The 27,821-nt window shown below is 39.4% G+C and overlaps 6 protein-coding genes across 10 annotated transcripts; 4 read left to right on the forward strand and 2 right to left on the reverse strand.

Moving 5' to 3' along the window:
- The first annotated feature begins 481 nt into the window (after nt 1–481).
- On the forward strand, nt 482–2,045 carry LOC109167449. Its single transcript, XM_019316466.1, has 2 exons — nt 482–1,069; nt 1,172–2,045. Exons 1-2 carry the CDS (start codon nt 583–585, stop codon nt 1,684–1,686), a joined length of 1,002 nt encoding a protein of 333 aa, XP_019172011.1. The 5' UTR covers nt 482–582; the 3' UTR covers nt 1,687–2,045.
- LOC109167437 (squamosa promoter-binding-like protein 14) lies at nt 2,021–7,127 on the reverse strand. Of its 2 annotated transcripts, XM_019316460.1 has the most exons (12): nt 6,703–7,127; nt 6,179–6,420; nt 5,785–6,130; nt 5,438–5,631; nt 4,489–5,333; nt 4,299–4,373; nt 4,103–4,210; nt 3,894–4,011; nt 3,555–3,690; nt 3,316–3,460; nt 2,641–3,222; nt 2,021–2,557 (listed from the first exon to the last, which is right to left on the reverse strand). In XM_019316460.1, exons 2-12 carry the CDS (start codon nt 6,381–6,383, stop codon nt 2,123–2,125), a joined length of 3,189 nt encoding a protein of 1,062 aa, XP_019172005.1. In that variant the 5' UTR covers nt 6,384–6,420; nt 6,703–7,127; the 3' UTR covers nt 2,021–2,122. The 2 variants fall into 2 exon arrangements, with proteins under 2 accessions (XP_019172005.1, XP_019171998.1); XM_019316453.1 differs by having other exon boundaries at nt 5,785–6,420.
- Nucleotides 7,128–12,229: 5,102 nt separating this feature from the next.
- LOC109167459 (calvin cycle protein CP12-3, chloroplastic) lies at nt 12,230–13,016 on the reverse strand. Its single transcript, XM_019316470.1, has one exon. The coding sequence runs from the start codon at nt 12,771–12,773 to the stop codon at nt 12,405–12,407; it is 369 nt and encodes a 122-aa protein (XP_019172015.1). The 5' UTR covers nt 12,774–13,016; the 3' UTR covers nt 12,230–12,404.
- A 1,751-nt stretch (nt 13,017–14,767) lies between these two features.
- Nucleotides 14,768–18,370, forward strand: LOC109167082 (mitotic spindle checkpoint protein BUBR1). The gene is made up of 11 exons (XM_019315995.1): nt 14,768–15,036; nt 15,121–15,180; nt 15,445–15,589; nt 15,729–15,886; nt 16,653–16,734; nt 16,834–16,900; nt 16,975–17,029; nt 17,419–17,587; nt 17,673–17,755; nt 17,963–18,040; nt 18,131–18,370. The coding sequence occupies exons 1-11, from the start codon at nt 14,771–14,773 to the stop codon at nt 18,192–18,194; spliced, it is 1,227 nt and encodes a 408-aa protein (XP_019171540.1). The 5' UTR covers nt 14,768–14,770; the 3' UTR covers nt 18,195–18,370.
- Nucleotides 18,371–20,543: 2,173 nt separating this feature from the next.
- Nucleotides 20,544–21,527, forward strand: LOC109165311. The gene has a single exon (XM_019314018.1). The coding sequence runs from the start codon at nt 20,544–20,546 to the stop codon at nt 21,525–21,527; it is 984 nt and encodes a 327-aa protein (XP_019169563.1).
- A 3,334-nt stretch (nt 21,528–24,861) lies between these two features.
- Nucleotides 24,862–27,768, forward strand: LOC109167471 (splicing factor U2af small subunit B-like). Of its 4 annotated transcripts, none has more exons than XM_019316478.1 (3): nt 24,862–25,906; nt 26,747–26,875; nt 27,508–27,768. In XM_019316478.1, exon 1 carries the CDS (start codon nt 25,084–25,086, stop codon nt 25,903–25,905), a length of 822 nt encoding a protein of 273 aa, XP_019172023.1. In that variant the 5' UTR covers nt 24,862–25,083; the 3' UTR covers nt 25,906; nt 26,747–26,875; nt 27,508–27,768. The 4 variants fall into 4 exon arrangements, with proteins under 4 accessions (XP_019172023.1, XP_019172040.1, XP_019172032.1 ...); XM_019316495.1 differs by having other exon boundaries at nt 27,514–27,768; XM_019316487.1 differs by having other exon boundaries at nt 26,754–26,875.
- The last annotated feature ends 53 nt before the right edge of the window (nt 27,769–27,821 follow it).

Genomic DNA, 27,821 nt, shown 5'->3' on the forward strand with positions numbered 1-27,821 from the left:
ACCAGAGTTTAAATTTAACACACATAAAACATATGGGGTCACAGGGAAACAAGTCTGCGCTCCATCAAATCATTGCATTAATTAATTCGTCAAGATTCTCCACCATTTATTTAGTTAATTATCTTGAATTGCGTTGGAAGTAATTAAATTAATATACCATGCATCCAGTAGTAAACTTTTCTTTACGTACGTACTCTTGCGCTTTTAATAATACTGATTACATTACCTAACTCACTACTATACGTGTACGTGCTAAACTTGTATACAGAATATTATTAATTATGCCTTTGATTTGTGATAAGTATATATATTATATACTTGTTAATTAAGTTAAATGAAATAATATTCTATTGAAAAATCATCGGGCCAGCTAGGACCCAAAAAAAAGTGAATTATCTTTCTATATATATGTTTTGGCAGATCGATCATATCAGAGCAGCATAAATAATATATCCGATAGATCCTCTTGCTTAATTGGTGTATTAATTGTATCGTCCACTCAGTACTCAATTAAGAGGCCTGATTAAGCTATATATATATAATTTTATCCACATACAATATATATAGTAGTAGATGAGATAGATGTCGGAAGCATCTATAGCCATGAAAAGATTCAGTAGTAATAATAAAGCTTCATCTTTCAGGGAATTCTCGGCAGCCTACGCCGCTACTTCTGGTTTGTTGCCAATAAGCTGCAGCAACAATAATTATAATATTATTGCTGGTGGGGGCGGCAATTGCAAGCAGCTGCATCGTAGTTCATCATCAGCAGCAGCTTCTAGACGACTACTACCACGCAGGTCAGTAGAGTTCCCAACCTCGCCCCAGCCAAACAATGGCGGAGAGGAGATGGTTCACAGCTCTCACGCAAAGCATCCCCTGGTAGAGATGACGCTCCCAGAACTGTTTACCTGCTCAGGGTGCAAGGAGTACGGCGCAGGGAAGAGGTATGCTTGCCAACAATGTAATTTTCAGCTGCATGACTTCTGTGCCCTCTCTCCTCCCTCTCTAAACACTCATCCCTTGCATGGACAGCACCAGCTCCTTTTCCATGATAAACCCAAACAAGGTACGTATAGTAGCTAGTACTTTTTTTTTTTTTTTTTTTTTTATATATATAACATGTGGATGGGAGGGATATGATGATGATGATGATTATATATATCTATAGTGAAATCTGGAATTACACGGGCAAAGTGTGATGTATGCGGGAAATCCACCAAAGGGTTCACGTTCAGATGCAGAGCTTGTAGTTTTCAGATGCATCCTTGCTGCGCTATGCTTTCCACGGAGATAAAGTATCCGCCGCATGCCCACCGCTTAAAGCTCTTACCGCCATCATCAGGTCTGCAGGGGAGTCCTGCTGCCGGTGATCAACACGGACACGCGGCGGCAGTGTCATGCGGTAAGTGCGGGAAGAAGAGAGCGGGACGGGTGTATGGCTGCACAGCCTGCGATTATCATTTACATGCAGTTTGTGCCAAGGAAATGATGAATGGTCTTCAAGAAAACGGAATCAATCCCCCAGAGAAGCCAAGCGTGCTTGGGACTGCCGTTAAGATTGCGGGTCAGGTGGTTTTCGAGTTCATCGGAGGGCTTATAGATGGAATCGGCGAGGGGGTTGGAGAAGCCATTGTTCAGAATATTTCTGGAGGTAGGGGCAGTGCTAGGATCAGAGCCACGTAACGCCTTAATTATATTATATATATTTACCCTACACCACCATCCAACATACAACTTTTCATTAAAAATAATAAATAAATATAAGGTGTACGTAAAAAGTAAAATGGATAAGTTAAATTTTTATTTAAAAAAAAAAAAAGTGTGGATTCTTTATGAAGCTTGTTTGTGTATATATGTATTTCAGATTGAAATAGGGAATTCAGCTCCCAGAATAGCTAGGTAGATAGCAAGTGTTGAAGAGTATTTACATTATAGAATATTGTTGGAGTGAAGAATTACTGGATATGATGTAACAGATTTAATGTCTTAGCTTGTATAGTGCAGCTAGCATGCATGCATATATATAGATATATATTATTGTCTGTCTTGATTATAAAATAAAAAGCCTAGCTAGCTTAGCCTAGATGGAATTACTGGTACACTATTTACTTCATCCTAATTAAATTGCACCAAAATCCAAATTCTCCCACTTTAAGGGAGCAACTGAGCCAATATCTGGGGATCCCCGGAAGAAGATACACACACATGCACAAACTGCAGCAATAGCAAGCAATGAATGGATGTAGGGACGATACATCAATCCTCGTGGACTCCTCGGCCTGCTGTTATATCTCATTATCGCTGCAGAAGCACATTTCGAGCAAGATTTGGGTTCCTTGTTAACTTGGCAAGCAGCAGCAGCAGTAGGAGGTTTATGCTCCTGCTCTTCTTCCACTTCATTTCCAATCACTAAACATATTTCTTTGCCCTTTTCTCTCACAGAAAGCTTCTGAGACACAAGCTTGTTGTAAGAGTCGTTATTCCTCATTGAAGCATATGCACAAGGAGACACTCCATTTTCATCCAGTACAGATTTCCAGCAGTGCAACCCAATCTAAAAACATCAAAACATGAATATGTTTCACTAGGGCCGGGATATATGATATCGATCCAAAATGGATTTAACGAAAAATTTACCTCCTGTGGGTCACTAGTCAGAGCATCAACAATGTCATCTGAATTCGATGTACAAGCTGCTAAATGCAGAGGTGTAATGCCACCTGGCCCAGTAAGATTGGGTGTGAAGATATAGTTGATAGGGCTTCCACCAGAAGCACATATAGAGTAGTGAACAAGCAAGTCAACCATCTTCCTACACTTCCTTTTAACAGCCCTGCTCAAAAGCTGAAGTTCAAAGAGCATCTCCAATGATTCCCTACTTGCTTCTCTAACCAAGGTAATCTCCAACAGAATCTCTAAAAGTGTTTTAACCACTGCACAGAAATCATGTTCAACTGAGAATATGAATAGAAATTTGAAGCGGCTAATCATAAAATCTGGACCCTCAAACATGGAGGAATTGCCCTTTCTTTGAAACACCCATCCAAGCTCATTTAGAAAATGGACTACTTCTTCCCTTGACCTGGGCATCCAAAAATCAACTGCTTTGGGAACTTTCACAATTTCAATTATTTCAGATTCAAGGCACCTCAATTCTTCACACACAGCATTGTCAGCTATAATAACAGGAAAAGTACTTCCTCCAAACCCATTTTCAACCTGCAGAATCAGGAAGAAAAGAAACAAATTAAATGTACTCAAAGTTCAAACCTAGGTTCCAGAAAACTTCATCTTAGTTTACGACAAAACTACCTCAATAAAACCACGACCAAGTAAACTAGGATCTGTATCATCGATTACAAAGTTGCCTAGGATTATCTCCTCACAGGCATTTTCTTGGCATGCTGATGAAGGAACCGACCTTATTGTGTAACCACCTGCATGTGTGCAATTAATCCTGAAATGATAAACCAAGTAAACCTTCCAACAAAGATAGATGGGAAAAAAGAGAGAGATTATGGCACACAAAAGACTTAAAATAGTTTACATACTTGGTGCCAGGAAAGTTCAGATTTCTCCCTTTAAGTGTGAGATATATCTCCTGTCCACTGATAACTGCCAAGGGGGAGACATATATCAATTCTGGGGACTTTCTCTCTCTCCATAATTTGCATACACGGATATTCCCTGTCCAGTTTATAGCATATAAAAGATAAGATAAATAATCATATAACAGGAAAGCTAATGTATGGAGTCCAAAGAGTGGCACACCTAATTAACACAGAAACGCTAACCATCTTTGTGTAAAGCTAACCATACAACAGCAGGGGAGTAACAGTGTGAATCATTGTATTCAGTTATCTTAACAAAATTAACACACAAACGCTAACCATCTTTGTGTAAAGCCAGTTGCTTGTCTGTTCGAATTAAAAATCTTCCACTAGCCCAAAACTGAGGATCAACTTCTTTAACCAAAGCATTCGCATACTGAAAAAGATTTTCTTCTAGCTACAAATAAAACATGTCCCTCGCAAATGGTCAGTCAAACAAATAATCCACATAGAAATAGTAGCAAAATATTTTACAATACTTGACTCACTTGCTCCCAGACAGAAGGTGGCATTGATAAATAAAGTGACAGAACAATGCAACCAGGCCTTATATAACTCTCCATTTCTGAAGGAATTTTGGAAAGCCAATTGTAAATCTGGAAGAAATGTGTAAGAAAAATCATTACATCATCGGCAGTAACAGAGAAAGATCATCAATAAGCAAAAATTAACCAAATTTCTCACCTGGGTTCGCAGTGTCCCAGGCAAGTGGCTGGGATCTTTATCAAATAGTTTGAATATTATGCGTCCAGTTCGATCCTGTAAAGAAATCAAAGTCAAATTCAGTCGAATCTTTAAGTTTTTTGAAAAAATAAAAATAAAAATAACAAGAGCTATTTAAGCACAAAGGAGGAATAAAAAGGAGTGTAGATACCCGTGCATCAGAGTTCGTACTAGAAGGTGAATGATCAGACCCATAGGAAGATGTATATCCTGTTCTATAAGCAGGGTTTTGAATAGAGCCAATGTCTGCTCCAGCTATTGAACCTCCAAAAAGCTTTAAAGATGTAATGCAACCACTTTTTTTAGTAGCATTAAGATTCTTATTCTCCTGAGTCTCCTCCCTACTAGCAAAAGTACAGTGAGGCTTCACTGTTTCATTTGATATCTGCATGGGGAATAGTTTATGCTCAACATGTGGTGAAGATGAAGGCGACCTCTCTGCTGAAGGATTACTGCTCTCAGAAGAGAAATATTTGCCACAACCTGCAAGTCTTGGTGGGCTATCATCTTCAGTTTGAGAACTAAAAAGCTGTAACGGTAGATGAGAACGAGTCTCGTGAACTTGAAAATCTAGATCATCAGTAGATTGGAAACTGGCACTTGTTCTATCCCCTTGAACTGACAAAAGCTCTAGAGGTGGTCTTTCTTGCAAATTGAGCCATTTCACCTTCTCAACACAGGTCAATGTACTTCTCTCAGTGTCACTCCCCTGACTGCTTCTTTGCGATTGAATGTCCACCGCATCAGAAGAACCTGCTGCTGGAGTTGCTGAAAGTGGAGAAAGCAGGTCCAAAGTTGATGGAGAAGAGATGCTCTCATTTGCTTTAAATCCCGGGGACAATTGGTTGGCACTGGTCTGACTTGAGCTTCCAGAAGCAGGCAACTTGTCCACTAAGTTAGCTGGCAAGGGTAATGACTTAATTTTACTAAGAATCTCCATTATTTGGTCTTTATCAGGTACCAATGGGATATTAGCGCTCCCTGGGTCATTATTGCCTAGAATTACATGCACATACATTTCAGTAAGTCACTCTTTGTCAAATAAGATTGTTAAGAGTTATGTTAGTATGTGAATGCCAAAACTAAAGTATAGCTTTTACCTTGTTCAGAAGCTAGAACTGCTAGCAAATTGACAATGTCTAAGTTACGATTCCCAGAATTGTCATTATTTCCTGGAAGCAACGGCCTTGGTGTTGTGTCCTCAGGCTGAGTTTTTCTCCTCCTCTTGTTATGCCCAGCGAGTCTGCGCCTACAACTCCTCTTACCCTCATCAAACTCCAAAAGCAGGTGAAACCTGGGAAGAAAATAACTGGATTATATCTGCAATTCTAAGCAGAATAACACAGTTTAGGAGCTGTGACCTTGCTTAATCAATACAACCTCCAAAAGAGGATGTCCATTTAGTGAGCTAAACATGAAATAAGAAGTCCATTCACACATTACGAACCTGCTACACTGCTGGCAAAACCGTTGCATCTGATCCCGCACCAAAGCTTTACTAACTTTACTGTGAATCTCACAAACCTTATGCCGCCGGTGATAGTCCTTGGCATTGGTCAAATTTTCTCTACAATTATCAACTTGGCACATCGGATAGTTACCACCATTAGGAGATCCAGATCGGACTCTTTTGTTAGGCTGTACCGTCAGCTCCTCTGCAGAATTCAATTTGCAACCTCCAGTGCCTCCAAGATTCAACCTAAGAGTCTCATCATCTTCAACCACATGTATTGTCTTCTTTGGATCATCCATCTGTTCCTCCCTTCTCTTTGGCTGCACTGGCACAGCTCCATCTCTTCTCAACTGTAATTCTGCCCGGGCACCAGGCTGGAATCCATCATACTCTTTTCGTTTGGCAAGAAACCTGGTGCTATCCCATTCCCAAGCCTTGGGATTCCAGGTGTCCAAAGGGTTCCGTTGTTGTGCCATGTTTATAGACTGAAATGACAAACTACGCTTCTTGGCCATGGAATGCGGCAAACAACCGCCAAGTTGTTGATGGTGAATTAGCATTGGAGAAACCACTCCGGCACTCAATTCTTCCATGTTAAAATTTTAACTTGGCAAGATATACCCAAAAATCCTAGGATACAGAATTAAATAGGAAAAAAGATAACAAGAAAACATCAATACCGCCTGTAGAAAGCTCAAACTTCATTACCAAAACATAATAATGATGAAGGCATAAACAAGCAGGCATCCAAGATGCAAAGAGTAGTATCAATATTGCAATATGCAGCCGATAAAGAACAAAGATACAGACTTTATGAGTTCTAAGAGGACACAAGAATGGGATTTTTACAAGGGAAAGTTATAGCATCCATAAAAAATTCAAACGAAAGCACTAAATCAATAAAGCACACACCTTTATGGGTTCCTGGATGCGGATGCCATTATATTTATCCTGTTATGCTTAAATCTTTTCTTCTTCAAATCCAGAGCAGAAACAGCTTGGCAAGCCACACAAACTCACAGCAACATGGAGAGATCTGGAACACAAACTCTCCCCTTTCTTTCACCTTCCCTCCATGTTCTGCAACTATAATTCACTTTCTTTTTATTCTTATTTATTTATGTTTTTTCTTAAAATGTCTCTAGTCCTCCCACAAACTGTTTCTTTTTGCCCTTTGATTTTTTTTTTTTTTTGTTCTTTCCTACTCCTCTCACTACCTCCAGTTCATGAATGGGGGTTGGCTGGCAAAAATTGTACGGGGTAATAAGAAATTGAATAAGCACTTGGGTTAAAGAGTTGTGCCAACCGCCCGCGTACCTACGAAGAATCCGACACCTGCCCATATTTTTATCTTGGGTGTAAATAATTATCTACATTTTTTGGTAGAAAAATCAAGAAATTAACTGTGAGTTGGAAGGTACTGTGTTTAGTGGGCAATACAGTGTGTTGTACGATATTAAAAAAGTGAAAGGAGGGATTTGGATAGGAGGTGTCGCTTTCCTTGTCCACTGGCACAGCCGGGCAGGCCATTCACATGCCGACTAATCCACAGGTCCACTTACTTCCGTACGCCTCCTCCTCCTATTACCTCTTTCCTCCCTTCGCCGCCGCATTTATTACCCGTCCTTTCCTTGCTTTTCTTTGGTTGGATGGATAGTGGTAGTAGGACTTGTTGGGTCAACAAATCAACAATCGTACAGTCCAGTTGGTGTACCATGATGTTGGCGGTGATACTCCATTTGTTATTGTTTTTTAAACAATAATTACACCAACTGATAAGTGATAACTAATTGGTTAAAAGGTAATCCCCTCTGTTTTTTAGTTTTTTTTTTTTTTTTTTTTTTCACACAAATGTTCATAGCTTTGACTATATTTGGTAGAGTGTAATAACTTATAACTTATTGTAAGTTACAAATAAAGTGAAAGTTTAAAATAATAAATTATTTTGAAATGGTACTTTTAAATAATCGTTTTAAAATAAATTAGTAACTACTAAATATAAATCATATGTGAAGGGTATGTTGCATTCCTTTGGGAATGTTACATTTCCTTGGAAAAGTAAGATAATATGAACCAAACATGAAAATGTAAACTTATGAATGCTGGTGCAGAGTCACAACATTGCAACTTTGTGGTGGTGCGGTATGGTGGCGCAATTGTACATGGTAGCACGCACGTACAGACTGCTATCATAGAAACCGTCGTTATGCTGCTGGATTGTGCGAAAATTGATGTTGATAGGGGATTCTGCGCCTCCATTTCAGCATCCTCTTTTATTTATTTCTTCTCTCCATTTATTATTCTTTTGATCTGGCCTATTAGTTGGGCTCGGGTCCATTATTTTATTCCTTCCTTCTTTAGGCCTGGCCTATCAAGGCTTTGGTCCATTCCTTTTTTAATTTCTTTTTGCGCATTATAGGTCCAAATGGGCTCAGTATGTTTTCTGGTCACTTTTAGATCGTCAATTGTAAGACTCTTTTTCCCGTTGTTTAATAAAACTTTTGTTTTGGAAAAAAAAAAAAAAAACTTAAAAATACCACATTCTATTTATTATATTGGATAACTTGAACCACCTCCTCAAAGTATTGGGTTTGCAAGTCCACATAGCAATTTCCTTTTTACTTTTTACATTTTTTTGCTAGCTTACAAACAAGTACAAAAGGTGTAATTTTGCAGCTTTTGTACTTGTTTTTTTATTTATTTATTATTATTATTATTATGTTAAAAGTGGGTTAAAGTTATATTGATTTGAAATTGGTGTTTATTTCTTAAAGCGAATTGAAATTGTAGGAATGTAAAAAAAATTAATGAAAAAATTATAACTTCAAACTTTGCATAATACAATTATGATCTACACAGCTATATAAATCATACTTTCAAATAATGTATATTCAGTACACAAATAATGTGCTTTATTATATTAAAAATGTACATTGTATTCAGAAAAAGTATATTATTTGAGTACTAAAAGTGTATTATTTTGTATAATATACATTCAATATACGAAATAATGTCTTTTTAGTATATTAAAAATATATTCCACACAATAATTCACTAGCATAATGGCTCCAAATTATGTGTTTAGACACATAATTTACTAATTACATACACATTATTTTTATATTAAGATTCACACTACACTATGGATCATAGTATAACAAATTAACCACCACCCCAAGTCACAAATTATGTTGTAGAAACGTGTTCACCATGCGCATACTGAATGCATAGATAGATCCATAATTTATATGTTGTAGATTCATAATTTCTATGTTGTAGAAATTATGAATCTATAGTATGGAAATTATGAATCTACAGTATAGAAATTATGGATTTACAGTACGGTATAAAAATTATGAATCTACAGTATAAATGTTATGAATCTACAATATAGAAATTATGGATCTACAACTTAGAAATTATGGATCTATCCCTATTCACCATGCGCATGGTGAACACGGTTCCACAGCATAACTATTGACCCCAAGTGGGTTGGCCTAAATCTGATTTTCTCGCCAATAAAAGCTGACGGTGGTCCAGCCCAAAAAATAAATAAATCGGCCTACTGGCCTAACCGCCAGCAATTATACTGTGGACCGCAGTCCACAAAGCTTTATGAACCATGGTCCAAAACGACAGACATTATACTATATCTAAACTGACATTGTTTCACGTATCATTTTTATTATATTATCACATGAAACTGCAATTGAATTGGAATGAAACTGCAGTGTATACAAAATGAAACTAAATAACAATTTCACATATTTGAGTGTACATTGTCCAGCAAAACTGTAGTTATATCAAAAGAGCAAATACCAATTTTGGTCCCACGAGTATTAGCAAAATGACAATTTTAGTCCACATGTTTAATTCCTACCAATTTTCATCCTCGACTATTACTTTAGTACCAATTTTCATCCACGACTATTGTTTTAGTGCCAAAATTCATCACGCCAGTCACACATTTGTTTAAAACATGTCGAAATATGAAATTATTAAGGGTATTTTCGTCTTTTTAAAATTAAGATCCCAATTTGAGCATGAATAAAAAGATTTAAGCCCAAAGATCTATCGCGACTCGCAATTTTTCTCTTCAAATTAAAGTAGGATGATGAGGAGAACTGCCAATTGGGATTGATCTTAGGGCTTACATCCCTTTATTCATGCTCAAATTAGAGTCTTAAGTTGAAAATGACAAAAATGACCTTAAAATTTTTAGATTTCGACATGTCTTGGATGGAGGGGTGACCGACGTGATGAATTTTGGTACTAAAATAATAGTCGTGGATGAAAATTGGTACTAAAACAATAGTCGTGGGATGAAAATTGGTAGAAATTAAACATGTGGACCAAAACCGTCATTTTGTTAATACTCGTGGGACCAAAATTGGTATTTGCTCTATATCAAAATGATATTGTAATTGTGTTGAAATGAAATTGCATTGCATATTTGATGTCTGGACCACAATGTATTGCGGACCGTGGTCAATGGTATAATTTGCCCCTAGCCGCCTAGCCCATATTTGAGTGGCTCGAGTTCCACCGCCCAAATTTGATCTCATCCCGTCTGAGCCAGAGGAAGAACAGAAGACCAAGGACTGAAGGAGAAGGCAACGACGACTGAGAACGCCGTGTTCTTCAACTACACATCACATTCGGACTCTATGATTTGGTAAGTAGAATCTAATACTCAGTTACTATGAATCCAGTATTGCCTTCTTGCTACGGTTGCTTGCTGCTGTAGTAGGATCAAAATTCTACGGTTGTTGTGTCGTCGCCGATTTGTTCTCCCAATCATTTTTCCGGTGTAAAAGGATTTCGACACCATTTTACTGATGTTTATGCATATGCATGTCAATCTGTTTGATGCAACATTGCTCTTCAAATTGGTATTGCAAAGCACCATCCCTTGTGGTGTATCCAGCATGTTTCGAGATACTATATACATTTCTACATCTTCCTTTTTGCTGATTTTTTTTTTTTTTTTTTGTTTGATCACTTTCTATCACATGTAGGGTTTTGAATTACACATATCTACAAATTCCTGTTTTACATTACAAGAGATTTCGCCACTGAAGTAGCATCCCTTATTTTTTAACTACTCTCTGTCTTCTATAATCTTCAGATATCTCTCCAACAACAAAAAGGTTGAGATACTGATTTAAGGTATCATGCCCTAACTCACTTATTGCCTTCGTTACACCCCTGAGCTTAGTGCTAAGCCTCAGTTCCTTTTGGGGAAAATAGATTCCCGAAGATTTGGTGATCATGGCAACCCCATTGAATTGAATAGAAAATTAAGAGTGCAAATTATGGAAGAGGGAGGACCAGTTGCATCAGAAGTCAGAACCAATTCCAACTACTCAACTAGACAACAAACAGAGACGCCATTAGGAATAATGTGTGCCTTAATGCCTTACCAATGAAAGGATTCTCAGTGGTTCAATAACTAGAAGGGCTGCCACCAACTACTGGTAGCAAGGCAGTGGATGAGGTCCTGGCTTTCTTAGAACTCCTTAAAGGGATATGGAGATTGAGAAGTCATTTTATTTGGTCAATAGGTATGGATGGATAATCAAGATGGTAGCTAGTGCTGCTGCCAATGGTGGTGAAGCTTTTGATAATAAGGTTGGTGCAGATTTTGAGTTTGAGGTGAATGAAGACAAGGAAGTAAAAGTGATCATGAATTGTGCTAGTGTTAAGTATTTAGGATGTAGAGCTACTTGTTGACATCAAGAAAGATCTTTCAGGCTTGTTAGCAATTAACTGACTAAAAGCAGAAGCAACAATATGAAGGTTGATTGCGGTGCCAACTGGTATTGACTATTGAATAGACTATTCATGTGATGTAGAATTTGCCATTTGAGGAATCTCCAGAAAGGATCAGACTGTATCATATTGGGGCTGGCATCAAATGGACTTCTTCTCCAACCACTATCCTGGCCTATGCTGCCAGAACTACACATCCAGGGGTCAAATTTGAGGCTGGCAGGATGCATGCCATGACCGCGCCAAAATAAGTTCCATTTGTCAGACAATCAAATGAATGGGAAGCCCATAATGTTTATGTTACTACCAGAAGTTATTGTATGAATCATTCTTTATTGGAAGCATCTATACAGCAATTCAAATGGGATGCAATTGATACATTTTATGGACATAGACAGGTGAATGTTACTACTTTTTATTTATTTCTATTTTTCTCTTGGCTCTTGTGTTCGAACGAATTATGCTATATCCACTCGACTACCTCTTTCGGCTATTAGTTTTATTTGCTGGTATGGACAGTGGTTTGGCATTGAAAGGGTGATTCTCCAAAGGAAGATGGGTCAGACTTGAATTTCTGGAAGAAAAGGCCTATACATTATGTGCATTTCATAAGTGATTCTCCTAAGAACCTGGAATATGGATTTACAATTGAAATCAAGGAGGCGAATAGTGCTGAAGGTGGTAGACAAGAATAGATAGTAAAGGGGCGATTGCTTTTGCTTGAATAGATAGTATTATCAAACAAACACATTTATTGTGTTACATCAAATATGGGTGCTGCTACAAGTACAGTGATTAATTAACATTAAGACAGGTGTGAATGCAGAAGTTGAAGAATATAATCAATGTTCATAGATGCGACACTCATCAGTTTCGGGGTTGTCTTGACAGAAGGACTCGAGGGGATCTTGTTGTTTCTGAAGCTTGAGGCGGAGATCGGCTTTGGCTTGGCTCACCTCTTCCACCTCGTCCCATGCCACCTTGCACTCGTCGGACGTTTCGTCCTCACCACACACCTCCTTGGCTTCCTTCACCTTCTTCTCTATCATCTCCTCCAGCTGCTTCTCCCTCATGTACGTCCCCTTGTACTTAGCTCCTCCGCTCGTAGCTTTCACCCTCATCACCTTCCTTGGCGGTACCCCTGACCCTGATCTGAACAACCCAGGGCCTTGGGGTCCAGATGCCTTCAGATTCAAACTCAAAGACCCCATACCTTTCTTCCACGTTCTATGATCTAATTTTCTCCCTTTTCCTCTTTTTATTCCCACTTATTACGTTCAGGGTTCTCACTTCTCAGCTCCGTCACTTGAATTTTGTGGCTTTGTGTTCACCCTGCTCAATTTGGTCGCTGAATTGGATAGCTTTGCTTTTGTAAAAGTTAGGATAAGGAATCTATCTATAATCTACTTGACTATGATGAATAATTTGTATCCGACATGGACTTTAATATCCCATACACAAATACTTGCTAATACTGTTGTCTGCTTTTTTAAACCGTTAAATTCATTTGTTTTTTTTTTTGTTTTTTTTTTTTTTTGTAATATGGCCGTTTCTAGATCCAAGAAAAATAGTAGACCAATTATGTACATTTTATAAAACATTTCATATTATTAACTTCTTTCACCATGAACTGCAATGCTATGGTAGAGCTTTTAAAATTGGAGTGCAACTCATTTTACATAGAAATAGTGAATACTTGAGTTTGGTTTGCGAAAAATATTTGAAGATAAATTAAATTGAAATTCTATTAAAAAATAGCACGATAATTGATTTTGTTGTTTTGTTGGTCAAAAATAAATTATTGAGAATATTGATTCTATTGTTTGGTTGGATTTGAAATTATATATTTATATGGAATAATGAGTATAAAAATCAATGTCTCTACATAATAATAATAATGATAATAAAAGTAATAATTAATTTTAAAATTAAAATGTTACAATTTATAAATTACAATATCATAAACTAAAATAGGCAAAATGATGATTTTAATCAATTAGTTATACCAAAATTGTATATTCAACTCATTAATTATTACTCCATCCATTTCACTTTATGTATTTGGCTCGTTATATCGAATAACGAGGCTTTAATAAATGTATTTTTAATTCAAATTTTTCATAATATTAAATTTGTATACTATTAGTGTACAAATTTTATATATTTAGAAACTACACCAAAACTACTATTAAACATTTTTAAAAAAATTAAAAATAAGTAACAAAATACTAAAGAAAATAAATAAAGAAGAAATAGCTTATTTGACCAATGAATACTAAGTAGAATAGATAAAATGTGACACAGAGAACATTTTATACGGAGTACAAATTTTCCTCATTAATTATGTCAAATGCGACAATTCCAATTCATTATCTATAGATTTTATTAATATTAACAATTTATTTTAAATTTTTAAATTATTAAATGACATATTGGTCACTTCGTAAACTTTTCTCAAATTCCCTCCATGAATCTTCATATATACACAACTCTTACTGCAAAACAACATCTTAAGTTGCACTTGTTTAGTTGTTTAATAGATCCTCAAGCAACAAAAAATCACATGTTAGTTGCACAAAATACAATCTAATTTGCAAATAGTTTAATAGGCACCAAACAACAAAATGATAACCTAAATTACATAGTTTAATAGGCAAAAAAAAAAAAAAAAAAAAAAAAAAAAAAAAACATTATCCAAATACATTACACATACTTTCGATTTTTTTTTCTTTTTAAATTTAAAATGATGTTGTTGCTTTCATGATGTCCCTTTTCTTATAAAGTGGATCCGAGTACCAGGAGGCTAGGAGCCTTGCTCTTAACTCATGGCAAATTATATCGTGGACTTGGCTACATAATGTATTGTGCGTCCTAAAAGTGTATGTGTATTATGTTAAAAGTTTATGTATATTATATTAAGAGTTTATGTGTATTATGTTATGAGTTTATGTGTATTATACTCTACAATTATGTACATACGATAATACGAAACATGAGATTTTTAAGACACACAATGCATTGTGCGCTCTGGTGCACGATATAACAATTGTTAACTCAGCGACAGCTTTTTGGGCTTGGTATTTTTGAAAGTAATGGGCTAACCCAGCAAACCTCAACGCGATTGGTTCAATCGGCAGTCCATCTGGCCCACGCCCCAAGGCTCCAACGGCTATGAAATTGAAACTGTGTATGAATCTTCCGTTGTTATATGCTCATTTCAAAATTTGAAACGCACGGCAAATTTCTCTCTGCAACTAGGAGGAGAAGAAGAAGAAGACCGACGGAAATGGAGAACGTATTAATGGATCCAGAGACTGAGTTTTTGGCGTCAAAGCAAGAGACGGGCAACGAGTGGGAACTCTTCAAGGAGAACGTCAGGCCTCTCAAGAGAGGCCGTAACATCAGTCTTCTCAACGACGCTCTCAAATCTCACTCTGATTTCCAGCTCAAGAAATCCCTTCTCGATAAACGAAGGTTTGCGCTAACTAATTCACTCCTTGATTCGGCTCCCGATTTCATTCTTTTTCCTAAATTTAACCTGCCCCCTTTCAACACCAGGAGGCTGATTGAAGCCATTGACGAGTACAAAGGCGAAGACCCTCTCCAACCATGGCTCGAGTGAGTCCTCATTTTGTGATTCACCCCCTTGCTCTTTTTCCTTCCAATTTCGGATCGTTATCAATTGGGCATAGTTTGCCTTTTGTTTCCTCTCAAGTACAAACTTTTGAAGGGCACACTGGTTTATACCGGTGAAATAGTCTGTCATAATGTGCTTGCCTCAAGGCCCTCAACTGAGGGGAAATTGATGCTTTTGTCCAAGATTTTATGTTAGTGCACTTTCTTTTGATGTTTAATAACGCTATGTTCACTAAAATCCTGTAGGTGTATCAAGTGGGTCCAGGAGTCTTTCCCTCCTGGTGGAGACAGCTCAGGACTTGTTGTGATTTATGAACAATGTGTTCGTACCTTTTGGCATGACGATCGATACAAAGATGATATTCGCTACTTGAAAGTGTGGCTAGAATATGTAGGTTCCATTTCCATGTTTTTCCTCCTTTTTCTCCACATTATACAGAATTAAGTTTACAAGTGTGATCTTTAGTTGATTAAAAAACTATGCCATAATGGCCAGTTCTTATTATGTTTTCATTTGAAATTTTTGGCAGGCTGAAAATTGTGTGGATGCTGAAGTCATCTTTAGTTTTCTGGAGGCAAATAAAATTGGACAGACACACTCTTCCTTCTACGTTGCATATGCCTTGCACATGGAATCTAAAAATAAAATTAGAACTGCAGATGAAATATTCAATCGTGGGTTATCTATGTAAGTTCTCTTTATTTTGTACATTTAGTTTATTTTATCTAGTTATGATTTCCTGTATGGTTGACTTCTCTGCTGCATTGGTCTTGTTTGAGTTTGGTGTACTATCTAAATTATGTAGGACCCTTTGACTTAGATAACATTGGTATTTTATGTTGCTATGTTGGTTTCCCATGTCTGATGCTTCACACGTTAAACTTGAGGCTTCTTAGTTAGTGTCAATTAAGCCTTCATTCTGAATAAAGTAGTAAATAATTCAAATGCTTACAGTGATTTTCGTTTTGTGTGCATGTTTTTTGTTTTTTATTTTTTATTTTTTATTTTTTATTGATTCTTTTCCAATCTTCTTCCTGTTTTGAATTTTCTTAAATAGCAAATGTTGTTTTTTTCAAGATATTATGTTGTTTATCAGTGAATATATTAAACATGAGTTGGCTATCATGGGGGCAAATGATTGCCAGTTGTGGGTAAAACTTTTTGCTCCAGCAATGCAATGACATTATCAATCATTAGCTTATGCTTTGGTTGACAGCATGATTAAATCCTCTCATACTTTAGGTTAAAATAATGTCCCTAAATACCTTTGAGACATCATGCAATTGAATTTTTATTTACATATTTAACATCCTTCAGGAACCAAATCAAGCATATTACATTTTCCTTTATTCCTATGTTTGCTATCCAATGATAAGTAGTACCTTCAGGCTTCAGCCACTAACATTATTATTGTTATCGCTAATGTTATTGTTTTGGTGTTCCTCTGTTCTAGAAATGCACAGCCAATTGAAAAGTTGAAGGAAGCTTATAGGAAATTTCTTGGACGATCAATGAGGAAACCAAAAGCAGTAGAGGTATGTAAATTGCTCCTTTAGGGTTCCCACCTTTTTGTTGTTTCCTATTTTCCATGAGGTTGTATTAAATATTAATGATGCCTCTTTGCAAATGGTCAGGAAGATTCAACAGAAAACCAATTGCCAGTTCGAAGTTTTGGTACTTTATTGGCTAGAGGAGGCACTGGTAAGTCATATAACCCCATGTTTCTGTTGAAGTCATGAGAATCTTAAATAGTAATATTGTTCTCCTTCCTGTAGGAAATCAAACTACAGAGACTTCTGATTTTTCTAGGAAGAAGTTGAAGCATGGAAGGTGAGCAAAATGATTTTATCCTTATAGGGTTTCTTGATAGCATGAATTCTTGTTTATCTCTACTCCAGGGTAAAATCATAGGGGCCACTGAATTAGCAAGTTTCCTGATTATAGCAGCTGAAATCTTATTAATGCATATGTTATTATATTTAAGGATTCTACTTTAAAATCTTTAAAAAGATGTGAGATTGAATACTTTCTGGGATTTTGAATATCTATGATCCTTTCGAATAACAACATTTGAGGATCAATAGACAAGACTTGTTCAGGATTGTGTTAGTATTGAATTGAAACTGAAATGCTGATAATGAGATTGCAAGAACAATTTGACAGAGAATGTGGATAGTGTATAATGAATGCATTTCTGAATGAGAATTCACATTTTGCAGGGCTCAAGTTCCACTACTCCCCATTTATAAAGATAAAAACACTGATATCGCATCAAGCCATCATATAGAGACATCAAAGTTGGACTCCAGATCATGGCACTGCCTTGGTGCCAGAGGAGAGAGGAACAAAGAGAATAATGCAATTCCTTCCAAATGGACCTCAAATAAGGTTAGGTTTCATGTGAAGAAAACTTTGACCTTGCAAGAATACCCAATGTTTAGCAATATCTCATACCCAAAGTTCCTTTTTCCAGATTCCTCAAAGAGCAGTACATAGAAACAATGGAGCCACTGCTACTGCATGCATCGAGATTTTTGTGGATGACGAATGTAATGAGTGAGTACACACTGCTATCATTGTTAGACTCGTGTATATATACTTTTGACTTTATGAAAGTCCAATGGAGAATCCATGCATATATCAATCACTTAGCCACTATTGTATTGTGTTTGAATCTACATGAATGAAGTTTAGAATAGTTAATTAGTTCTTCAGACATGCTGCAGAATGTGGCATTGATGCTGTCTCTGTTTACACTTGTAGAAAATCTGAAACAGAAAATCGTGGTGAGAAGGTTTCTACTCTGCAGCTCAGACAAGGGGATGGAAAAGACATCAAGAAGTGAGTGAATGACTTCTACCTCAGCATTTCTTTCCCCACTTCACTATTCGCCTCAGTTTCGCTAATCATTGTGGTGTTAACTTTATGCAGGGAAACGGAATTATTGAGGGAGAATCCACTGCATTACTTCCCTCCAAACTCCTTGCCTAGATGATTAATTCTGGGATTAAAAAATAAATAATGCTTTTTGTAGCATGTTCTTGTTGAAATTTTACTATATTGTGGCTATCATTTACAGACCGTTTGGTTTGGTTATGGGAATATGAATTCCATTTACGGCTTGTTAGTGTTTGGTTTGAATATGAGAATATGAATTCCATTGGTTTGAATATGAGTATTAAAATCAACACATTAATAATGATATATGTATATTTGAATCAAGAAACTTGAATAATATTAATCAAAAGTAAGCAAGTCAGTAATAAGGGAGGAGGAGCTAAGTCCCATTCTCGTACAACAGCATAAGAGCTTGTAGCTGGCTCTGGCCAAAGTGTGAGCTACCAAGTTTGCCCAGCCATACATTTAAACAATAATCCTGTCTCCAAAATTACCCCTCAGGCCCTTGGTTTTTTAGCCAGCCACAAAATGGCCGGCCTCCTTGCTTCGGCTAGCTTAGGGTCGAGTCTTACACTGCAACAAATTAAAATCCTCGTTCTCATCATATCGATGACCTTTTTTAGAATTGTCCTATATCCAACATTAGAAAATTGGCGGGTGCCAAATATTGTTGCATTGACGCTAGCGAGAGGGTCGGAGGAAATCGACAAATTATTGTGTGGACCATAACAAGCCTTTGAGATAGTGATGATTACGCCACCGCTTGAATCATCAGTGGCGATTTCCCACAAAGGGTCTTTGGGGTCGGACTGCCATGCCCGCTCGGTATCTCTCATTGTGCATTCCACTAAGAAATCTGCCAACGCTCGACCCTTGACTGCCGATTGCGGCTTATACTCGATCGCAAATTGAGTAAGCATCATTGCGCACATTACCAAACAATCGGAGGAAGTCGAAGTACTCAAGATTGCTCCGGTGGGTTGATCAGTCAACACCGAACAGTCCACCCTTGAAAATACGGAGTTAATTTCTTTGCGGCCGTGTAGAGGGCGAAAACGACATTCTCTAATCGGGAATATCGCAGCTTGGGTCCCTGCAATGCGTGACTAACGTAGTATACGAGGCGTTGAACTCCTTGCTGGTCGGTTCGACACAAAACTGCACTAACCGCCCAATTTGTCACGGCTAAGTACACATCCAAAGTCTCCCCGAGTTCCGGTCTAGATAAGATGATGGGTGACATCATGTATTTTTTCAAGCTCTCAAGCCCACCTGGCAATTATCATCCCATGCGAAGGCATTCGCCTTCTTAAGGATCTTAAAGAATGGGAGAGCCTTCTCGGCCAACTTTGACAAGAATTTGCTTAATGCGGCTAAGCGCCCAGATCGGCCCGGTCAATTATTGCACCTCTCGGATTGAAGTCGAGGCATGCATATCCAAAATAGCTTTAACCTTGGTCGAATTCGACTCGATTCCCCGCTTCATCATCATGAAACCCAAAATTTTGCATGTTTGGTCTACACCGGCCGACAAGGTTGGGGAGAAAGCTCATGATTATTCGCCGACACTCTGCGCTCGCTGGATCTCGGGTTCCCTTCCCCCGAACCCCCCTGTAGGCATCACCTCTAGTGCAGTTGGTGTTGCCATATACATCGACTGTGGGTATATAACTGGCGTTGGCTGAAATGGATAGATTGGAGCATAGAATCACGTTGAGTTTTGCCACCACTAGAAGGTCGGGTATGGTACCTAGCAGGATTCATGGGGAATTTATAAGGCATTTGACAGGGGGCAACGGGGAATGTGGACTGCTTCTCCCAGAGCTACCCCTTGTAGGAGCATGATTGAGGTCTATCCGAGCATTCAGATGTGACTGTATATCGGAGCTACTATCCTCAACTTCGAGTTCATTGAAAAAGTCAAAATATGGATACACGATTGGAGGTCGGTATAAGCACAACAGACGGCTGTACTGTACCGATCTCATGGACGGTGTCAAATTAATAGTGTAAATACGACTGTTCGCCACGAATAAGTCTAAATAATTAGGAGACGTGATGTTAGAGGATCCCGAACTATATCGTAGTAGGTGAAAAAGGCTAAAAGTCCTTAAGTCCCCCTGCATTTAATGTGGTATTTATAGTGAAGGAAAACATAACACATGCCGAGCATCCCGCATGCTTGCCACGTGTCCACATACAACCAGCTATCTTGGTAACATCGCCCTACCAACCACCGATATTCCCTGAGTCCTGACTATCTAATGAAGGATGTGGTGAGGTTATTGATATTAGGACTCTATTATTCATATTAGACTAGGACTATATTATTCGTGTTAGACTATGATTCTATCTAGCATCTCTATATATTTGCTCCCTGTACTCTCAGACATTATTCATCAAATACATAAAATATATTCTCATTTGGTATCAGCTAGGTTTTTCCATGGAAAATATCGGTGTTAATGACGGCTCTGTTCTTGGTTCCTTTGAATGGACTGTTACCGAGATTCCTACGATGCCTGCGAGTGGTAGCCTCTCATCAACTCATCACTTTGTTTCGTTAAAGTTGACCTCCCGGAATTATCTATTATGGCGGGCTCAGATGCTTCCGTTTCTTGAAGGCCAAGGGCTTCTAGGGTTTATTAATGGTTCTACACCCTTTCCGACGGCATCGCCGGCGCTGGCATCAACCGCGGACAGCGCCCCGACGGTGGTTTCCGATCTCCCAACACGGCAGCTCGCGTGGCGCCTGCAAGACAAAGCCATCCTCTCCATGCTCATCTCCTCTTTATCCGAGGAGACTCTTCGCTTCGCCGTCGGCAAGGGCACCTCGTGGCAGCTTTGGCAGGTAATCGAACAAACCCTAGGTTTGTCTACCCGCTCTCGTGCACTCCGGCTTCTCAGCAAACTTCAGGGGCTCCGTCAAGGTGATTCCTCCATATCTGATTACCTTGGTCGTGCCCAGATGTTGATTGATGAATTGGATCTCACCGGTCGTCATGTTGAGTTGGATGATCAGAACTTATACGTGTTTCGCGGTTTACGCCCGGAGTTCCGACCATTGGTGGCAACCCTAGCCCGCGGTGCTCCCGTTCCCCTCCCAGAGGTTGCGGATTTTCTTGTTTCGCAGGAATGGATCTGTTTGGATGACAACGCGGCTCTCGGTGCACCGGCAGCCTTGGCCGTGAGCCGCGGAGGACGCGGTGGTCGCGGTGGCAATCCGCAGAACCGAGGAGGTGGCGGCCGCGGTAGAGGACGCGGTGGCCGTGGCCGGGGGCGGTCCAACTCGGGCCCTCGGTGTCAACTTTGCAACAAGCAAGGGCATATAGCTACGACATGTTGGCATCGTTTCACTCCTGATCCGGATCCTCAGGCGAATGTCGCCGTTTATGGTGTTGAAGGTTCTTTGGATGACTCTCATCAGTGATTTCCCGACACTGGGGCCACAAATCATGCCACTCCTGATCCCACCTTATTGACGTCCTCTACTACGTATGATGGTCTGGAGACACTTCGGGTCGACAATGGTACAGATTTGCCTATTGTTACTGTTGGTTCTACTTCGTTAGCCACTGATTCTAGGTCGTTTCGTATGTATGATGTCTTGCATGTTCCTGGTTTATTTTCTTCGTTATTATCTGTTCAACGTTTTGCTAAAGAAAATAATGTCTTTTTTGAGTTTCACCCTTCTTGTTTCTTTGTGAAGGACATTACAAGGGGCATGCATCTGGGGGTTTATATGTTTGGCCTACCTCGCGTCCGGCTCCTGCTGCTTTTGTTACTGCACGATCCTCTTTCGTTTGGCATATGCGGCTTGGCATCCACACTCTCGGGTCTTGCGTCAAATTTTAGCCTCGTCTAGCCTTAGTTCTTTTAATCCCAGTGATTTGCCCAATATTTGTTCCTCTTGTCAATTGGGCAAGTCGTCTCGTTTTCCTTTATCGCGTGTTGAACCTACTAGTTCGCATCCTTTAGAATTAATATATTCGGATATTTGGGGCCCTGCGCCGATACTTTCTGCAAATGGCTTTAAATATTTTGTATTATTTGTGGATGATTACACTCGTTACATGTGGTATTATCCTATGCGGGCTAAGTCTGATTTGTATGGGATATTTGATAAGTTTCGGTCACTTGTTGAACATTCCTTCTCTCGTAAAATTCTATCTTTTCAGTCTGATTTAGGGGGAGAATATAAAAAGCTTGGTTCGACTCTCGCGTCGTTGGATATTCGTCACAGGCAGTCTTGTGCGTATACTCATGAACAAAACGACAGAGTAGAACGCAAACATCGCCATGTTGTCGAAACAGGACTGGCGCTAATGGCCAGTCCTCTGTTCCGTCTCGTTTTTGGGATTATGCCTTCGAAACTGCTGTGTATCTCATTAATAAAATGCCCACGCGTGTCTTATCTGATAAATCTGCTCATTATTTCTTGCATCGGTCTCCTCCCTCCTATTCATACTTGCGTGTTTTTTGGTGTTTATGTTTTCCTAACCTGTGTCCCTATAATCGCAACAAACTACAATTTCGGTCATCTCCTTGTGTCTTCTTAGGATATCCCCCATCTTTTCGTGGCTATCGTTGTTTAAACACTAATACTAACAAGGTTTTTATCTGTCGGCTGTCGCCATGTGCGATTCGATGAGTCTGTCTTTCCTTTTTGTTGCTTCTGTTGACTCGCAGGTACCCGCACCACGCCCAGAGCCATGGGGTGTTGCGTCGGTTGTGTCTCATGGTAAGCCGAGTACTGTCTCGGCCTTTGGTGATCAACGTGCCGTGCCTGTAGCCAGGTCCGACCAGCAACGCGATCAGCCCGCCTCTGCCGAGCCGTCCGTGACCGAGTCCGAGCGGACAGTCACGGACTAGCCTCCTGCTCGGCCGAGAGGTCGACCCCGTGGTCGATCTCGTCCTGCTACCTCACCCGTTCGGTCTCACGGGATGAATACGCGGAGCTCGGGGCTGCATGATCGTGTTGCTCTATCCACTGATGTCACTACTGAGCCCACATGTTTTACTCAAGCAGTCAAATTATCCGAATGGCGGGATGTAATGGATTTGGAATTTAATGCCTTGGTGCACAACAATACATGGCGGCTCGTTCCTTTTAAATCAAGTATGAATGTGGTTGGCTGCAAGTGGGTATTTAGAACCGAGAGAAAAACTGATGGTTCGGTTGAGCGTTACAAGGCTCGATTAGTTGCAAAGGGATTCAATCAAGTTGTCGGTGAGGATTTCTTTGAGACTTTTAGTCTTGTGGTTAAACCGACTACGGTACGGCTTCTCTTATCCTTAGTTATTTCTCGTGGATGGACTATTCGACAGTTAGACATTTACAAGGCTTTCCTAAATGGCAACCTTGCTGAGACGGTTTATATGCGCCAGCCCCTTGCTATGAAGACAAAACGATGCCCGGGCACGTTTGTCTCCTTCAACGTTCTTTGTATGGGCTTAAACAAGCTCCCCGCGCCTGGTTCACGCGTTTGCATGATTTTCTGGTTTCTGTTGGTTTCTCACCTTCCAAAACTGATGTCTCTTTATTTATATATTCACGTGGCAATACTCGTCTATATTTTCTGGTCTATGTGGATGATATTTTGGTCATGGGATACGTCTCTTGTGACTGATCTTATTGGCAAGCTGGCTCTTGAATTTAAAGTTCGTGATATGGGAGTGCCCTCGTTTTTTCTAGGTATTGAGACTATTCCGTTGTCTGGTGGCATGCTTCTGTCTCAACAACGGTACATGAATGATATTTTAAAACGAGCAGGTATGGTTGAGTGCAAGCCTGTGGCCACCCCGGTTTCAACCGCGAAGGCCGAGATCGGTGTCGTGGTGCCATATGCTGATCTCACCCAGTATCGCAGCTTTGCAGGTGCTCTGCAATATCTTACGGTAACTCGTCTTGATCTCTCCTATGCAGTCAATCGTTTGTGTCAGCACATGCACTCTTCCTCTACTGCGGATTGGGCGGCTCTCAAGAGGGTGTTACGGTATGTAAATGGGACACTACATCTCGGTCTTAAAATTACTCCTTCTTCCTCTCTGGATATTCATGCATATTCTGATTCGGATTGGGCTGGCGATCCTAATGATCTAAAATCTACTAGTAATTTTGCTGTGTTTTTTAGGACCAATCTTGTCTCATGGGTTTGTCGAAAGCAGCGTACTGTGGCTCGTTCCTCAACTGAGGCAGAATACAAAAGGACTCGCTGATGTTTCTGCAGAGGTTACTTGGCTTGTCTCTCTGATGAAGGAACTCGGGTTTGTGCCACCTTCTGCGCCCAAACTCTGGTGTGATAATCTGGGTGCTATTTATCAATGTGCTAATCCGGTGTTTCATGCTCGCACCAAACACATTGAGATCGACTACCACTTTGTTCGTGATAAAGTAGCAAAGAAGGAATTACAAGTCTATTTTATTTCTACCAAAGATCAGATAGAGGCTATTTTTACTAAGTCTCTTTCGTCTGTACGTTTTAATTTACTCCCTTCCAAGCTCAATGTTTTGGCTGATCAAATTTGTGCTTGAGGGAGAGTATTAGGATTCTATTATTCATATTAGACTAGAACTATATTATTGACTAGGATTCTATCTAACATCTCTATATATTCCCTCTTTGTACTTTCAAAATTATTCATCAAATACAGAAAATATATTCTCGTTGATAGGAGCTCAGATCCGAATCCACAAGTTTCGAACTAATACAACCGTTGCCAAGTTTCGCAAATCGTACATACACTTATACGGAGTAAGGGAAGTGGGGCGGCCCGGACTGGATCCAATTCATCTTACCCGGACTGCAATTAAAGCTCGTTCTATCGTTCACACTTGCCGATTTCATATCAAATTAGGGTTTCGATCTAAAATAAAATCTTCCATTTCTTCTCATTAAATCTCAGAATGAGCTCAAAATAAAATCTTTCCAGTTCTGCGATTTGGTTAAGACTCAAAAACCCTACCATACGGATTTAGGCCAGACATGGCGGAGCATTTGGCTTCGATTTTCGGAACCGAGAAGGATCGCGTGAACTGTCCCTTCTACTTCAAGATCGGCGCCTGCCGTCACGGTGACCGGTGCTCTCGTCTCCACAACCGACCCACCATTTCCCCTACTCTACTTCTCTCCAACATGTACCATCGGCCTGACATGATCACGCCTGGCGTTGATGCCCAGGGCCAACCTATCGATCCCCACAAGATCCAGGAGCACTTTGAGGATTTCTACGAGGACATCTTCGAAGAGCTCAGCAAGTTCGGTGAGATTGAGAGCCTGAACGTCTGTGACAACCTCGCCGACCACATGATTGGCAACGTTTATGCTCAGTTCAAGGAGGAAGACCACGCCGCAGCTGCCTTGCAGGCGCTGCAGGGTCGATTTTACTCTGGCCGTCCGATCATAGCTGATTTCTCGCCAGTGACAGATTTCCGCGAGGCGACATGCCGCCAATACGAGGAGAATAGCTGCAACCGAGGGGGATACTGTAACTTCATGCATGTAAAGATGATCGGCAGGGAGCTGAGGAGGAAGCTCTTTGGGAGGTACCGCAGGTTTAGAAAAAGTAGGAGCCGTAGCAGGAGCACAAGCCCGCATTACCGGAAGGACCGTGAAAGGCGTGAACAACATCGTGATTATCGAGAGCGTGACCGTGGTCGTGACGATTTTCGAGCTGGGAAAAGGCATGGGAGGCATGAGAGTGATAGTGGGAGGAGGAGGCATGAGAGTCCAATAAGGGAAGGGAGCGAGGAACGCAGGGCTAGGATCGAGCAATGGAATCGAGAGAAGGAAGAGAGGCAGTCCTGAGGTTCTTAGTCCATTTCTAGTATTGAAACTTTCTTTGCCATTTTCTCCTTTCCTAATTATTTTGGGCTGAAATGCTACCTTTCTCTATGTTTCTGAAGAACTCTGGGATGATCTCCCCCAAACCCAAAATATTGAAAAAGGAAACTCTTTTCTTTGTCGGAGAGTGTTGCCCTGGTTTTCTGTTTTGAAGGTGGCTGATTTTTGTTGTTGTAGTATGGTTCAGTGTTTGTTTGATTTCTTGCTATGCATATATATATATATATGTTCATGTTCATGCCCTTTGTTTGTAATGAAATGTAGCACTGTAGCCGCTTAACCCGTCTGTTGTTAGTACTTCCTTCTTTACAAGAACGAGTCTCTGCAGAGAAATAGATCTTGTTACTTCTTTTTAAAATTTCAATTGCCTAACATGCAAGAACAGTTTTAGACTGTGAAAACTTATTGGGCTTCTAATATGATGGAAGTAAACTTAAATACTGATTTGTTGTAATGTGATCAACTGAAATTCATATGGTGAGATTTGCTATAAAATTTAATTTAGCTGCAGAAGGAACTTTTAAGCTAATATTTTCAAAATCATATTAGACATGGGAAACAATGCAAAGAACATGCGGGGACATGTTTTCACCTCTGAACAATGAAATGTTGCATGGTATAATTGCTTCCATATTTGTATTCTCCATCTTGCATTACCCTTGTCCTTAGTGGCCTAATAACTACCATGTGTCGCAGTATTGTTAATTCACTTTTACTGTGATGCATGGTTTTCCTTCTAGATTTATTTGTTCCACATGATCTTGTTTATCTGTCTCAGCTTGTAAATGTGGTTTTTATTTTACGTATATGAGAGCATCAATATTATCAAGTCACCTGCTGGAGAATGCATGCTTATCAGCTTATCTAGGTGAGTAGGTCAAGTAAATAGATGCCAACATAGAGGAACTCGTTTTTGCACTGCTATATCCAACAAGTATCTAACACTTCTTTGAGAGTTACATGTGAAAATAAGGGAAAATGTTATTGGAGCTCTTTATTGTTTCTAAATTCTAACAAGGAATGGGAATGTGCAGGTTTCATTATATTGATGTGTTTTGTTTGTTTTATTGAACTTTAGAATATCCATCATGTTGCTATTACATAGTTTAGGGGGTTGGGCTCTTTTAGGCCGCAATAGAGCTAACCCAAATTGAATTCATAAAGGGCATTGCTTGGTTTGACTGGAAAGGCTTAATCATGGTAAAATATGGTAGTTTGTGCTCAGCTAATGGAATATGGAATAAAAAGGGGCACTTGGTTATTGGAGTAACTCAAAAGATGTCTTTTGTTTTGGATAGTGTGAATTTGTTAAAATGTGTGTGTGTGTGTGTGTCTTTTTGTGAGTGATACTTGCTGCCTGTTTTTCTTATCATAAGTATATACTTTACAAAATGTGATTCTTTGTAACTAGGCATACCTTGTTAGGACTGTTGTTATGTTTTGTTTTCCCCCACATAAACTTCCTTCCAGTTTTGCCTTCATGACATAGGGGTTTGGGGATTTGGTGATGGTTGTTCCCTAGTCGTTTTCTTAAATTTATATCTAGTCTTGAGTAATTGTTGGTAGGATGAGGACTTAGGAGGTTGTAATTGGTGATGAGTGATGGATGGAAGGAAGGCAGGTGTGGTAATTCAGAGCAGAATGAAGATGTAGTTCTCTGCGTTGACTGAAAATTCAAGCGGAGAAAGTGTACAAAGATTGTATGTTCATGTAAACCGAAGATTGTATATTTGTAGATTGAATATCTTTTCTACTTGTGATTGCTTCATCTAACTACTTGTTTCAGAGGTCTGTACCATTCCTACTACATATGTCATTCCTTGATGACTGAAGTTTCTGGTTATTGTTCATATTTTACTGATTCTATGCGGAGGCTGGTT

The sequence above is a fragment of the Ipomoea nil genome, unplaced genomic scaffold, assembly GCF_001879475.1.
Source record: "Ipomoea nil cultivar Tokyo-kokei standard unplaced genomic scaffold, Asagao_1.1 scaffold0317, whole genome shotgun sequence".
Classification (NCBI taxonomy): Eukaryota; Viridiplantae; Streptophyta; class Magnoliopsida; order Solanales; family Convolvulaceae; genus Ipomoea; species Ipomoea nil.

What these genes read in the sequence shown, in the direction of transcription:
- LOC109167449 (XM_019316466.1), top strand. Translation starts at nt 583, where the DNA reads ATGTCGGAAGCATCTATAGCCATGAAAAGATTCAGTAGTAATAATAAA. An exon ending in CCATGATAAACCCAAACAAG is followed by an intron (nt 1,070 to 1,171) that starts GTACGTATAGTA and finishes ATATATCTATAG; the next exon opens with TGAAATCTGGAATTACACGG.
- LOC109167437 (XM_019316453.1), bottom strand. Translation starts at nt 6,383, where the DNA reads ATGGAAGAATTGAGTGCCGGAGTGGTTTCTCCAATGCTAATTCACCAT. An exon ending in TTGGTCGTGGTTTTATTGAG is followed by an intron (nt 3,223 to 3,315) that starts GTAGTTTTGTCG and finishes CTGATTCTGCAG; the next exon opens with GTTGAAAATGGGTTTGGAGG. An exon ending in TGACTAGTGACCCACAGGAG is followed by an intron (nt 2,558 to 2,640) that starts GTAAATTTTTCG and finishes TGATGTTTTTAG; the next exon opens with ATTGGGTTGCACTGCTGGAA.
- LOC109167459 (XM_019316470.1), bottom strand. Translation starts at nt 12,773, where the DNA reads ATGGGGTCTTTGAGTTTGAATCTGAAGGCATCTGGACCCCAAGGCCCT.
- LOC109167082 (XM_019315995.1), top strand. Translation starts at nt 14,771, where the DNA reads ATGCTCATTTCAAAATTTGAAACGCACGGCAAATTTCTCTCTGCAACT. An exon ending in TGAAAGTGTGGCTAGAATAT is followed by an intron (nt 15,590 to 15,728) that starts GTAGGTTCCATT and finishes AATTTTTGGCAG; the next exon opens with GCTGAAAATTGTGTGGATGC. An exon ending in GGAAACCAAAAGCAGTAGAG is followed by an intron (nt 16,735 to 16,833) that starts GTATGTAAATTG and finishes GCAAATGGTCAG; the next exon opens with GAAGATTCAACAGAAAACCA.
- LOC109165311 (XM_019314018.1), top strand. Translation starts at nt 20,544, where the DNA reads ATGGAAAATATCGGTGTTAATGACGGCTCTGTTCTTGGTTCCTTTGAA.
- LOC109167471 (XM_019316478.1), top strand. Translation starts at nt 25,084, where the DNA reads ATGGCGGAGCATTTGGCTTCGATTTTCGGAACCGAGAAGGATCGCGTG.